General features: G+C 41.6%; 1 protein-coding gene across 1 annotated transcript; it reads right to left on the bottom strand.

Moving 5' to 3' along the window:
- Positions 1-3,076: 3,076 nt before the first annotated feature.
- On the bottom strand, positions 3,077-14,335 carry LOC311007353 (potassium channel subfamily K member 13-like; the record flags this gene model as incomplete). Its single annotated transcript, XM_084000495.1, has 3 exons — positions 3,077-3,232; positions 7,790-8,571; positions 13,999-14,335. The coding sequence occupies 3 exons, from the start codon at positions 14,333-14,335 to the stop codon at positions 3,077-3,079; spliced, it is 1,275 nt and encodes a 424-aa protein (XP_083856621.1).
- Between the last annotated feature and the right edge of the window lie 1,021 nt (positions 14,336-15,356).

Below are 15,356 nucleotides of genomic sequence, written 5' to 3'. Positions count from 1 at the left end.
CCTATTATACCCTTTAACCATCTACAATGCCTACTATAATGACCAGTGCTGCCAGCAGACTTTAGAAATACCAGGTCAATGCTTGAAAGCTAATGTTAGCCTCAACTGATGGCATCCAGGATTGACCTCATCAGAGAAAAACAACATATTGTAGGCGCTTGTGCTAGTGAGAGACAATGATGTGCTTTTATGCCTTGATGTGCGTCTTTGGCAGTTATGCTGAGTTGCGCAGCACTCACTATTGGAGACTTTACATTCACTTTGAATGGGATGGCACGGCAGGTTGCCAAACTGCATTTTGGTTCCATCGGTCCACTTGCCGTAGAACTTGAAAAAAAAAAAAGTCAACTTTTCAAGCATCACAGACAGCACAGGTGTCAGCCAATCAAATTGTGTTTATATGCAAATGTTCCACAGCAGCCTCTAGCCAATCACATTGCATTGCAAATATTCACAGAGATCCCAGTGGGCACAGGTCTTCATGAAAATGGAGCAGAAACCGATTTTTGATGATTGAAGTCACAGGTATTATGCTCTGTTGGATGACAGCATTTTCAATTTGAGTGCAAAACACACTGGAAACAAAATGTGAAACTATAATAAAGCAGCAAACTACTACTTTATACTATTTCAGCTATTTGTAAAAAAAAATATAGCCTAGTTATAGAACTATGGGGTCCTAAGCAAAGAGTGAGGTCATGATCCCTCTTTTTCATGATCAGGGTTTCTCTGCTCTTCTGTTTTGGGATGTATGCACAAGTTGTCACAGTGCAGTCTGTATCATCCAGGTAAACTGACCTCAGAGATTCTTTTTTCCGCAGAGATCACTGTTTCATCTAAAATGACCCAAAACCAAGACTAACATACAAGTGACATATGAGCTCTTCCATGTTTTCTTGCCAAGGCTGAATGGGCTCTATGCACAGCTCCACTACTTCCTGAATTTAAGGCAGCTTGCTCCTTTATTTCCTGTCTTACATTATTGGACAAACTGATTAATCCAGGTGTGTCTGAGTAGTCACAATGGTCAGACACACCTGGATTAATCAGGTTGTCCAATCATGTAAAACAGGAAATAAAGGAGCTGCCTTAAATTCAGGAAGTAGTGGAGCTGTGCATAGAGCCCATTAGTTTCCCAGTCGGACCGTGGCACCAACACTGGTCTGTCCTCACAGAGGGGAAGAGACCTGGCTGGGAGCTGCTGAAGGACTCAAGCTGGACTCAGAACTGGAATTACTTCTCTTCACTGATATGAGTGAGTACTGTAAGTTGACGTAATCATAATGCTACAAGTGTGTTTAATGGCGACTTACATTCCGCTGACTGATGAGTAAAGTGAAAGGAGGTGTGTGTTGTTTTGGTCCAACATGCTGGTGGTCTTGTGCAACAAGTCTAGTGGCAGTGACGAAGGCGATCACATACAGAGCGTCTAATATACTCTACTGTTCCCTCAGTAGTGTATTTTTTTTCCAGGGGTATTACAAAAAGACACAAAAGTCTAAAAAGCAATTTCTCAGCTATGGATTGAACAGTGTATCTCTCTTTCTATACAAATACATTTTTAATAGGCATGTTTGATCAGTGCTCTGCACCTGGATCTCACCTCTTCTCAGTTTGCAGACTTCAGTGCTGCCTCTATACAAAAATATTCTCCTTTACAGTTTTTTTTTTCATTTTGTCTCTGCGCCTGCACTCTGTAAAATCACACACACTTAAGTCAGATATACAAAAAGCGCAGCTGGAGACATCAGAGGTGGAACCTGGATGATCCTCAGACTGTAATTTTAGTGCACTCTCAGGTGCATTTACATCAGGCATGAAGATCACTATCAAATCTGCCTAAATGAAGCATAATGTAGTGTCCACACATCCTTCTTGCTCTGGCTGTTTGCACATTTCAGCCCTGCACCCCACAGGCTATGTTATTAATTATCTTGCCTCTGTCTTTTGTCCATTGTGTTACTGTGCTTGCAGTGAATCTAGACAGTGTGCAAAACACAACCCTGACACTGCTTAGAAAACAAAAAATCTAATAATCAAGCCTAGCTTATTTGTTTCACGTCATTTTCATCAATACCAACCACCTGCAGGCCAGGGCAGCATCAAGGTGTGAAAACGTCCCAGTGTTTGTATCTGTGCTTGGATAATGTGCAGCAAAGCTGAAAGTGAACAGCAGCCTCACGTAATAGGTTTCACCTCGACTCACATTATTGCTCATTCAGCCTCTGATAGGTCCATTTGGTTTGTAATGAGGTTCAGTTTGGAGATTTTGTCTTCTATTTGGCGTGATAATGAAGAGTGCAGTTCCAAATTGAGTATAGGGGTATAATACGGCTGTAAAACATTTGTCTGAATCATGATGTGAATGAAGAGAGCCAGGGATTGTCTGAATGTAAACTTGTGTATTCTGCATTAATAATTAACATGTCAGTTACCTGCAATTGGGCTTCTTTTTTTATTTTCTACATGATAGCCTACTGTGGTTTATGTAATAACTACTGTTAGACACAAAACCAAGAAACACTCATTTTATTAAAACTACTTTCCTCATTAATGTCCTCAGCAGAAACAGATACAGTACGGATGTGGGCAGAGTCGTAGTGGGGATTGTAAAGTACTGCAGATGAGTGGAAGTTGTGGTTAGGTGTGTGAAGTAGCAGCGTACTGTAGTTGTGTAGAGGTCTTAAAAGCGTAGATACAAAGGCTCTAGGCAGGCTTTTTTGTCACCATGGAAACTGAACTCCTTGCGGGTGGAACATTCCGGCATCTGAGCCCGGTCCAGATGTGAGACTCCAGCAAACTATCATGCATCATTCATACAGCCGTGTTCTTGACAGGAAGGTGGACTGAGATGGTTTGATTCTAAGCTGCAGCTGCTGGGGGGTCAGCCTGCTTGTCAATGGAGAGGATATATTATGTAGTCATGAATTCAGTGTCTTGTAACACCAAGCAATTCAGGTTTCATCTCCAGGAAGGTAGTCCTCACTCCTCAGCGTCTGTTTGTGCTCACTAGCCTCATCCTCTCACCCCCATAATATCCTTCGAAAAAAACAAATACATTCACACTGCTTTCCCCCTATCTGTCCACACTAGTCTCTGCCAGCCGGTTGTTCATGATGCCGAGGGCGCCCACCCCTCCTGAGAATCCATTCTGACGTGAACTGGAGCTGGACTGGCGCGGGTGCCCGATGGCCATCTCCGATAGCTGTTTCTGCATAATAGCCAGGTTCACCTGCAGGGATGGGATAGAGAAACCAACACATGAGGAAATATTTTTGCTTTTTTGTGTTTGGAGGTGTACGTACAAGCTGAGAAGCATTATGAAACAAGAATTAATGCAGTCTTGTTGGCAGAAGGCACATCTGATAGCCTACTGCAGGTGTGATACAGCAGCAGCACGGGGTGTTTTTCTTCTCCTTGCAGTGTTGATTTAAGTCAACAAAGACAACAAATACTGACAGAAACCAGTTATTTACCCTCCCACACAACAACACATCCCTTGCATTTTCCCTCTATAAGCAATTTGCTCTGTATTCTAAATTTGTTCAGTTAATATAAGGTAAATGAGATGGAGCTATTTCATTTTTCTCAAAATTATATATAATACTATACAGTATATTTTTAGCTTTGCTAAAGAAGACATTCAGCACTTTGGTTCATAACAAAATGTACAACATGATTTGTATGTTAATATCATAACCAATAATGTATGTTGACTGCAGGGCTGTCAATGGCTTTCCATGAAATATTGCACAGACCTTCATAACCCCCTTCATAAAGGATAAGACCCCCGACTTCTAGTGAAGCATTACCATGAAGCTGACATTATTGTTTTTGTGTGCAAGATTTTTTTTACAAATATTAGCTGGGTTGCCATGAAATGTGGTTTAGATCATGAGATCAAAAATGTAATTGCTACTTTGGTTTAGGAACAACCTCAGTGATTTTCCCTTTTTATTCTAATACTGTGTTGTAAATGTTTGCATGCTGGCACACCAAGCAGCATGATGATGATAACCATTATTGTCATTTTGAGCAGATTAGCATCTTGAACCTAGCATTTTGCTCAAAGCAGCACTGCCTGTGTCTAAGTATAGCCACCTAGAGCTGCTAGCATGGCTGCAGACTCTTGTTATGACTGCAGCATTTATGAAACATTCATCAAATGTTTGCGCGCGCCCGCAAGTTAACCCTTTGATGCATGAATAATGAAAGCCCAAGTCAAGATTTTTACTGTGGTTTTATACTTCATAGATTAGACATGAATTTTTTAGTTTATATTTCTTAGTTAACATATATTTTTCATTAGGTTTTTGACATGTCCACTCTGGTTGACAGCATTAGTTAAATTTTAAATACCTAGAGTGTAATAAACAGAATATTATGTCAAAACATTATCAAATTAATTTCCTTAAAAACAATAAATAACAAGTATCTAGAGCTGCAGTTATTATTCTGTTTATCAATGAGATCAAACATTAAAGTCTATTTTAAAGCAGTATTTCACCAGTTGCTGCAGAGAATTTACACAGTGTTATTTGCATTTGATAGTAAACTGAATACCTTGGGGTTTTTAATGCTTTTAGATGAGTAATATAACTTGTGCTAAATCATAACAAGTAATGTAGCCATGTTCATTTTGATACATGATTTTGATTTTGATTTTGAGAATCATTTTCTATCTGCAGTCCTCATAGAGCCATTGGACATACAGTATATTCCTGAGGTGCATAGGGTCCATCTTATTGGAGTTTTTAGATGCACTCACATTTGGTTGTAGTGAGGTGTTACTCCATGGGGTTTTCAAGGACTGTCTACTGAACTGACTGATGTACTGAACTGAATTTTATCATCCAGTCCAGTCTTGTGTACAAAGATTTTTGGGGACAAAATATTTTGTTGAAAGATGGCAGTGTCTAAACTCCATGTTTGTTACCTTGAACATTTTTATTTTTCTCAGTAACTGGATGAGTCTGAGAGGGGGCCATGAACTGTTTCTCCAGTGTCTGGAAGAAGTGTTAATATCTGTTTTTAAGAATTTTACCACCTTGTGCAGCCAGAAAGGCCAACGCAAAAGTAACAACGTACTCCACTGACACTGAACTCCAAAGGTTATTATGAATTTGAAGTTGTTGCCACTGAATTCCACCTACATGACATCGACATTCAGCTGTCCCCGACTGAAAATGAAAAGGTCAGCGTGTTACCTTGTGCAGCTGCAACATTTGAACTTGTGGAAGTCTGTTAAATGTTTTATCTCCAGCTCAAACTCTGTCCACTCTCTTTTATTCTCCTCTCTAAGGGTACACTGTCTACACAGCCAGGCTTTACATGCGCCTTTTCAGAGAGAATGTTCACTAGGCTTGTCTGATATTCACACTGAAATGCCGTTGTGATGTGTTTCATTCATTCATTGATTATTATATATTATATAAGGTGCAGCTGAACAAATCAGGGAACAGCAATTCCAAGGTCTGGAATCATACATTTCTACTGACAGATGGGGAAATTACATGATTTGTGGGGGGGGATGTCTGAATCAAATTTTAGTTGTTGTTTTATTTTGAAAGGAGACCAGATTGTGTTTTTGGAGTAGTTTAATCAGTGTTTCTATACAGAGAAAAACAAGCTATAGCACCATTTGGATGTATCTCTAGAGGAGGCAGGCTGGTTTGAACATCAGCTGCACTTGTAAAGTGGTTTCAGCGCATTTGGAGCACGTACAGCATGTGGACAGTTTCTCACAGCAATTACCAACTGTTTTTCTGCAAACCTGCTGGTCCTCCTGTGGTTTACATCTCACTTGGGGTGATGTCCCTGTAATTTAAAGTGGACGAATTTTGTCTGCAGACAGAGCAGTGTGTCCTGTTCAGCCGAATTGAGCACTTGAATGGAACATTTGTCCTTGCTGTAAAAAAAATTGTGTAAATTCAAAATGTTTTTTTGAATCTGGCAAAAACATGTTAATGCATTTATGATTTATGATTTATTATTTTATCTATTTGGAAACATGAAAATGATCATAAAACCATGAAAAGAGCAAAGGTTACAGTGTTATAAGACATGATTGGGCTCACTGGTTAGCATGCTAACTTGAATTGATATATTTCACTGATATATCAATGATATAACATCACAATTGTTTTTCACATTCTGGTGATAAGGTTAGTTAAATTTTGAATATTATGACTAAGTCACTGACAGACTGACCATTTTCAGCAGTGAATTGTATTACTACTAATTATGATTGTAATGTTTTATCCTAAGGTTTATAGTTTGGTCACATAAAAAGTGATTTGATGAGAGAATTTAATTTAATCTTAGTTGACAGACAGTGTAAGCTGTGTAAGAAGGTGAAACCTTATGGTGTCGGACTTAGGGTGCTTCAGGTACATATCAGATTTGATTCTATATTTTGCAATAGCATCCTCAGGAAATGCATGGTTACACTTTGATCAATGTGTGTGTAAGCATGTTGTTGGTGGTTTGACGTCAGTTTATTTGATCGCATCCTTGCTACAGCATCACCCAAAAAAAACCCTGGGGCTCTTCAATCAGAATGATCATGAGGTGTGAAAGTGTGGTTTTGACATTCAATAGCTCACACTGCTCATACCTCTTACCTCAGTAACAGTGGGGTAGCACTTACGTAAATGTGCAGACAATTGACACCTGTAAGTGTTTATAAGGACTGTTGAGAAATTTTACACCATGTTTACGTAACCTAGAAAACAACAGCAAAAAATAAACTGACCCTCTATTGGCAGCAGCCTCTTATCAAAATATGAATCATTATTATAAAATATTGAACCTTTATGAAATCATCAATCATTGACTGGTGTTGCTTATCATTTCATACAATTTTGACAATTTCTCCTAAGATTTTGAGTTTTTCTAGTAGTAGCTATATACACATGTATGATATTAGTTATGAGTTATGAGGATTCTGCATTGATCGCTGTGCTGCTTTACAGGATAAAGAATTCAGTAAGGCTCATAATGATGGAGAGAGAGGGGGTGAAGGAGTTAATGAGTGCTACAAGGGAAACATGTTGTCTGCTACACATGAGAGCAGGTAAATCAAATTACCAGCTGAATAATATTGGATGCAATAACATGTGTGATTACATTAAACATGTGAAATGTCACAGCCACAGCCTGCTCTGGCCGGGATCATCCCTATGTTCCCCAGGTCCTATGTTCCCCGGGTCCTATGTTCCCCACTTTGTGTGGGACCGGGGAACATAGGTTCCTTTTTCTAAAAAAGGGTCCTATGTTCCCCGCTGTGTATGTGACCGGGGAAGCTTTTCCCCCAAAGGACCTGGGGAACATGCAATTTTTGTACCATGGAAGTGGAGTTGTGACTTTGCAGATGTTTGCCTATTTTTGAGTGAGAAGTGGAATTGTCCCATTGGTTGGGTTTAGGCAATAAAGAAAGAAGTTGGTTAAGTTTAGTAAAAAGACCAGGTAGAGGTTAGACAGGCCAGATAGAGAGAGAGTCCAGATAAGTAGAGAGAGTCCATTGACCAGCAACAGTGGGGAACATAGGACCCTTTTTCTGAAAAAAGGTCCTATGTTCCCCAGCAACAATGGGGAACATAGGACCTTTTTTCAGAAAAAGGGTCCTATGTTCCCCAGTATGTATTGCGACCGGGGAACATAGGACCCTTTTTGGGAAAACCAGGGAACATAGGACCCTTTTTCAAAAAGAGGGTCCTATGTTCCCCGAGTGGGGAACATATGACCCGGGGAACATAGGTACGCTCCCCTCTGGCCTTGCGGCTCTCACCTTATTGGCTGCTAAGAAGTCCCTCATGGAGATCATCTCCCCAGACATCCTGCGGCCAGTGTCAGTCTCGCTCTCATTGATGGCGTCTGTCTCGATGGAGGGGTCCCTGCGGGTGCGCAGGTGACCCGGGGCCACCACGTTCCGTCTGGGATGGCGGTGCGGGTGGTGCCCCCTCCTGGGGAAACAGCAGCGGCAGGGGGCTTCCAGCCTCCTGAGCAGCCAGTTGAGGACCTGCTTGATGACGATGGAGATGACGTTGAAGAGAGAGTAGATGCAGCAGACGCCGGTGAGGATGAAGAAGAAGTTGCCCAGCCGGTACGCGGCCGTGGCGTGGCCCTCGTAGACGACGCGCTGGCTGCTCACCATATCTCCAAAACCGATGGTGCTGAAGGCCACGAAACAGAAGTAGAGGGAGTCCAGGTAGCCCCAGCCCTCGGCCGCCGAGTACATGAAGGAAGCGCAGCAGGACACCAGGATGGCTGCGGCTCCCAGGATGAGCATGACGCAGTAGACCGAAGGCTTCCAGCCAGACAGATCCTCCGCTTTCCCACCACCCGCAGCTCCACCCGCTCGGTTCCCCTCGGACACTTGCCGGCCATTCTGAGGGAGCACGGCCTTGTTGTGGCGCCGCTCGTGACAGGACTTGAGGACAACGGCGATGACGGTGATGACTCGCTCCAGAAAGAGGTTAAAGAAGAGGATGGTGGCTGCACAGCCCAACAGGCCGTAGAACATCAGGAAGACTTTTCCTCCAATAGTGGCAGGAGTAGTCATACCAAACCCTGGGAGACACACAACAAATCTGACTCCATCAGTAGAAGATCACACACTGGACACAGGAGTTTCAAGGTTAAATGGGGAGAATGTGAAAAGGAGAGGCTGAAATTCCTCAATAGCCTATTGAGTCCTTGAATGAACTATAGCACCTTTGAACAAATGGAGAGAATAAAATAATCACTTTACATAAAAGCATTAGATTCACTTTAGTCTTACTCAGTGCCTATATTGGTCTGCCGTGCCGTGCAAACACTTAAGTGCTCTATGGACATGAATGGATTATTTACTAGGAGATTTCAGATTCAGATTTAGATGAAGGCGGTAATTGCCTCCATCTTATTTTATTCACCTTTAAGACCAAACTTACGTCTTTTCTGTCATTAACAAAGATGGCTAGGCTAATTACTCCTCTCCTCTCCCTGGAAGTGAATAATATAGTCACACAACAGCTTCACTCCACTGTGTTGCCATTAGTGATGCTCCTCTCTCTCTCTCTCTCTCTCTCTCTCTCTCTCTCTGTCACTCACTATAGGAGTTGAGGTGTTTTCAGTTTAAGCACATCACCACAATCAATTCCAATGTGTCTCTTAATGAGTCAGTCGTTTGACAACTAAAAGACTCAGTTGAACCATTTCACATCTCAAATTGACAAGTTTTCTCATATATATATATATAAAAAAAAAAATCAAGTCCAAGTTTCAGCCTGGGGGAACTGAGACTTTCTTTTTTTCTTTTAAAGAGACTTCTCCTTTGTCTCTTGAGAATGGGCAGATGAACAAAGTGAGAAAGCTTCCTATTGACTGCAGTGATGTATCTTTTACATCCCTCCCTCAGCAATGAAAGCTCAATAAAGGACCATCTGTCTGCCTCCTCTCCTTTTCCTCCCATTTATTACATTGTTGAAAATCGAAACATTTATAACATTTATAATTCTCATGCTGATTGCCGTTAGATGAGCAGTGTGCCAAATTGTCTGTTGTCAGGTGTAGCAACCGTAAAGTCTTACAACACCAGCTCTTTCTCTGTAGAAAAACAAAGAGGAATATTTCCAGCGTCATGAAAAGCATAGTCTGCAGCAAGGCTAATTGCCACTGTGCCACAGGCAGGCTTCTTGTGGAGGATTTGATTGCCTCCACATTCAAATCGGTTCTCAAGGTGCTAATTGAGCTGGAGTTTTTCTTCCAAAAACGGCGATAAAGCCAAATGAGCTGGATTTTATCGGTGTGTTTTTCTTTCCATCTTGTTTTGTTCGGCCCGCTTAAATGCAATGTTTATGAGTCATTTAACCTGTTTAATAAAATATACATCCCATAAAGGAAAGGGGAGAAAGAAGTGTGCTACTGTGTCAGTCTGACATCTGTCAGGATGGCTGTGGAACAAAAGCTGTGAGCATAGTGGGTGTTAATGAAGGTGCAGGACTGTGCGACTCATTCCTGACATTTTCCTCCTGAACACAGCCACACTCACTCAAGAAAAACATTTCAACTAGTGCAATGTCATTTTGGGAAACATACTGAAAAGATGACTGATAGCACCAATGTCTGTACAGTAAATATAACCAACAGCTAGCTGCCAACACAAATACAGGAATACAGGGAAACCATAGCTAGACTCTGACCTTTTAAGATAACTCTTCTTTCTGTAGAGTTGTTATAATGTGTTTTTCTTTGTAACATTGTAACAATTTTCTTACAATATCCAATATCATGGAAGCATGTTTATCTGTCTCAGGAGTTTGATAAGTAAGCAGACTGGTACCATATTTAGACTACCACTCTAAATATGACCTAGAGCTAGCAAGTGGATTAGCTTACTGGAAAACAAAACAAAGATGAACAGCTGCCAGGTCCATATGATCTTTTCTCTCACTTTGTACTCTTGTTGAGCTTTTTTTTTTTTTTTTTTTTGCAAACAATATAATTCAATATGGAAACTGTGGATTCTACTGTACAATGTCTTGATTATTATGCCGTGACCACCTCTTTTCATTATTTCAGTGTCTTTCCTGAGAAACCATGTTCTTATGGTGAGTTTGGCAGAACAGATGGGTTTACATAATACATTACAGTTGAGATGGCAATGGAGAAGAAGCCATTCATCCATTCATTCATTCATCAATGTGTTTGCCATGGTGCTTAATCCTTCAGTGCAGGACAAGTACACAGTGGACAGGTCTCCAGGTCAGGGCTGACACAGAGACAATCATCCACTCAACCTCACATTTGTGCAATTCAGAATAACAGTACCTGCATCCTTGGGTTGTGGGGGGAAGGCAGAGTACAACCTCTAATAAGAACACCCATACTATCTAAACCTCACCCAGCCAGTAGGCTCAAGTAAACAACCCTGCTTCAAGGATGTTTCTGGGCAAAATGCACCCAGGCATATATATTTTCCCATATTTCTGGATGTGCACAGGCTTCCACATTTGACTGTTTCTCAATTAACTTTTACTGTCTTCTGCAGTTTCATACCCATCCAAACTACAGAGATGCACCAGCTGCGACACACTTAATAAAACAAACATGTGGAGTGTGGTATCAACCTAGCAGCTCTAGGTGGCTATACTTTACTTTGACAGTAAATCAGACAATGCACAATGTATAATACATTTAGTGAATTGAAGTTCCCTTTTCCAATCTTGTAATAAACCTAACTGTTTTGCTGTTACTCTTTAAACTCATTTGTGCAGGACCGCGTTTACCCATTAGATATTGAAAGGATGCAGCACTCTCTTGTACTTCTCCATGTATTCCTGGATCCAATAGCACTTTCCTAGAGGATGCAGAGTGATGCTGTGTTTGTGAAGGGCTTTACTCCAAAAACCGAGAAAAGATGAAAAGGATGAAGATCGCTACGATTGAATACACTCAATTAGATGTAAGAAAATCTCTCTCTTTCTCTCTCCTTCGCTTCAAGCTGCTGGATCCAGAGTAACAAGCAGCACAGTACAGCATACAATGAGGACAATACTTCATACTTGCACTGCTGTAGCTGTAAACCACACTTGTGATGGTGCAATGTGCGACTGTGGAGTGATTTGCCGGATCATTTCGAAACTGTCCGCATACACAGAACAACAATGCTCTCCCTCCTTCCCCCCTCCCATGGGGAGGCTACTTGAGTAAAAGATGTGATGAGGTTTGTGTTTAAAAATCAGGATGTTATCGTCACTACTTACCAGAAGGACTGCAAGTAGCTATACCAGAGGAAATCTGTCTTGGAAATTGTCAGAGGCCTCAGGAATAATTGGATCAATCCTTGCAGTCACCTTTGTTTCTAGGCTGCAATCAGTCTAATCAATCTATAAGAAACAGTCTAAAGGTAAAAGGAATTGGATTTGTATGGGTGGGAAACACCAGAGGTTCTGCGATACCATAATATCACGATACTTGTGTCTTGATAAGATATTATTGTGATGCAAATGATGTCTCTGGAAATGAAAACTTTGTTAACATCTGAATGCGATACTATGCTGTATGGATTTTTCCCTCCACCACTACCATAAATTTGTATAAAATGTGATCACTGAGGACAGTGGCTGAACAAACCAAAGGTCCACCATCACCACCCTCCTGATCTACATTGTGATCATCGAACCGTGGACTAGCTGGCCTACAGTGGCATGCAAAAGTTTGGTCAAAATTTCTGTTCATGTGGACAGTGAAGCAAGATGAAATGATCTCCAAAAGGTGACACAATCCCTTTACATTTTAAACAATATATACATTTTTTTTAAAATTTTCATCTTTTACATTTCTTAAATGACAGAAAAGGAAAAGGTTTTGGCACCCTGCATATAGTTAGTACCTAGTAGCCCCCCCTTTGGAAACTTCACAGCATGTAAATTGTAAATATCTTGTCTGATACCTTAATTGGTCAAAGTCACGTGTCTGAGAGCTCAAGTCTCCTGGGTTTCCCATTCTTTTGCAGGCTGCTGCTTTGTTTCCCCTTTTCACCCTAAAATTAAAAAAATTAAAATAATAATAATACACTGATATTGCTTAAAATACTGCAAAAGAGTGTTTCATGTTTAACTTTATGCCTTTTGGAGATCATTTCATCTTCCACTTGCTTAAATTTTCACATTAACAGAAATTTTGACCAGCGGTGACCAAACTTTTGCATGCCACTGTACATTCAAAATCACTATAATTATAGAGGTTGAAATGACACTAACCTACCCTGTACTGAGAAGTGAGCACCTGAATGTGCAGAGGTGTCAATAACAGAGGTTTCAGCGCTGTTCCCTAGAACCATAGGCTTTATCATCATCATCATACTGACTCTGACACCTGCCTGGGATGAAACTGACAACAGATTGTCAGGGATAAATCTGGCTTTTGCAATATTACTTTTTTTTTTTGTTGCAGCCAGAGAAACAGAGGGCAGGGACTAATGCCTCAAAATGAAACACATCCATGGTCAGAGAGGAGATCTGTCCAACAAACACAGGTGGAACTAATTACATGAATTAAGGCTTCATTATGATGAGCTGTGTGCTACAGCCAGGGCTCTGGATGGATCACTGCCCGTATGGTTTATTAGGGGGGGTGGGGGGAGTCCATAACTCACAATTATATATTTGCCTGGCCTCTCTCTGCTTTTTATCTGTTTTGTGTGGAAGTTTAAAACCTGCAACTTGCTTCCTCACCAGAAATCAAATGTGAATGCTTTGTGTCATAGAAACTGAGTGACCCACAGCCTTGAGTTTGTTACAGTAGGCTGTTTGAACAGTGTGAAAGAGCTGCCTGTGTGTGAGTTGCAGAGAAGAAGCTGCAAAGACACACAACATGCTCACACACATATAGGGTTTTATGTAGGTTTTTTGGTAACACTTTACTTGAAGGTCTCATCATAGGAGTGGCATGACGCTGTCATAAAAGTGACATGTCATAGTCATGAACATGTCATAAACATTATGTCAATGTCATAACACCCGGGTTTGTAGGGTTAGGGTTAACGGAATGACACTTAATAACAACGTTATGATAATCATATGTAGCCTAACCCTCTTATGACTTATAACTTATGACTTATTACTCAGAAGTAAAGTGTTACCTTTTTTTTGTTATCGTGGTCACTTTTTGTTTTGCCTCTTTAATTTATAACCACTGTGCATTGGAGTTTATGTTTTTTGATTTGGGATGATGATTTATATGTATTGTAAATATTTACTGTAAGTTTTTGTTGGCTTGTATTGTCTTATTCATGTCGTGATTGTAAATGTTTGGTTACTTAAATGTGGACCCCAGTAACACTATAGCGGTGCTCTAGACAGCTAATGGGGATCCTCACAAATAGAACAACAGGCAAATTATCCTCATAGAGAGGTCTGAGTGAATGTGTTTTTGGAAAACATGCATCCTGCATGGCAGCTTTTCTTTTCTTTTCTTTTTTTTTTTAAAGCGCCTGTTCATTCTTCATCTCACCAATGGTCGACACCACAGTTCCCACGAAGTAAAAAGCGCCGGTGAAGTCCCATCGAGGTCTGATCGTGTCCACGCGGATTCCGGCTACGTTCGCCTCCTCGTAGTTCCTGAGGAAGTTGTTGAGGTCCTTCTTGCTCAGGTTGTATTTCTGGCTGAAATGCTCAAACCTCTGCGCCCAGCGCTCCTTCGCCTCTCGCTCCTTTGGCTGCTCCAGCGCAGAGAAGACCGCCGCGCCACAGACCAGATAGATGACGATGAACAGCGCCAGCAGCAGGAACCGAGCGTTATCCTCGTTTATTGGACCGGAGCCGCAGCAGCAGCCGCTCCTACATGCCATTATGTTGCTGTAGTCACCGTGGTGCCGTTGCAGTGAGGGACCTGTGGCATGGTGGTCTCGAGGCTGAACGCACGGTCCTCGAGAGAAACGTTTAAAAAGAAAAAAAGAAAAGTAACGCGCAAGAAAATAGTCGGTGAGGTTATAATGGAGCAGTATCAAGGCAGTGGATTTGGCATTTTGCCAGCAGGAATCTGCACCATCCGGAGTCCAACCCGTTCACGCAAACTCGTCCGTTAACGACTTCTCAGTTCATCTCTACCGACTGTAGTCTGTGGTGCAGGTTGCCAAGGTGCTCAGAGAGGAGGAGAGATCAGCGCAGCAACCTGTGGATGCGGAGAGTCGTGCTGTTGCGCGCTGTGATCCTGCCTCTCTAAAGTGTAGTCTCCACCCCAGAGCGCGCCTTTTTACGCACCGCGCGGAATAACCACCAATATAAGAATGTACAGTACAGTCTCCGTCCAGTTCTCACCGTTTTTTGAAGTCTATCTTTGCAAATCTATACTGCTTCCAGAGCTCGCTTTCCCATTTCAGCACGTAAAAGTCATCATAGGAGCCCGTAGGGTGATAATGAGCTCCAAAACGACCCGAGAATGTTCGACCTGACCCCAGCTTGGGATGTTTGATTCTGACAATATGGAGCGCGTTTGCATAGTGAGATCAATACCACTTGACCTTTCAGAGCTCTGATGAGGGATTCATGCTCCTGCCCATGCTTACCCGGGGACGATGCGAGCAAATGTCACAACGGAATGACGGCTGGAGATAAATTATTCAGGATCACAGGGACAACAAAAAGCTATTTCTGTAATATGGGGAATTTTAACACAACGATGACGAGTGCAAGGCCATTTCAGCACCATGGACAGAGCGCTGGGTCACACCTAAGCTTTTATTTTTTGGAAATACCAAAGTACTTACCTACATTAAACTACTTAGGAAATCAATTTAAAGGTGCTTAAAGAAACCAGAAAGTGTCCACTGGACCAGCCATTAACATTTTGTACTCTTTAAAGCCCAGATA

Source organism: Trachurus trachurus, assembly GCF_905171665.1.
Source record: "Trachurus trachurus genome assembly, chromosome: 24".
Classification (NCBI taxonomy): Eukaryota; Metazoa; Chordata; class Actinopteri; order Carangiformes; family Carangidae; genus Trachurus; species Trachurus trachurus.
Note: the sequence above shows the minus strand (reverse complement) of the source record. Positions and strands in the feature narration are given on the sequence as shown.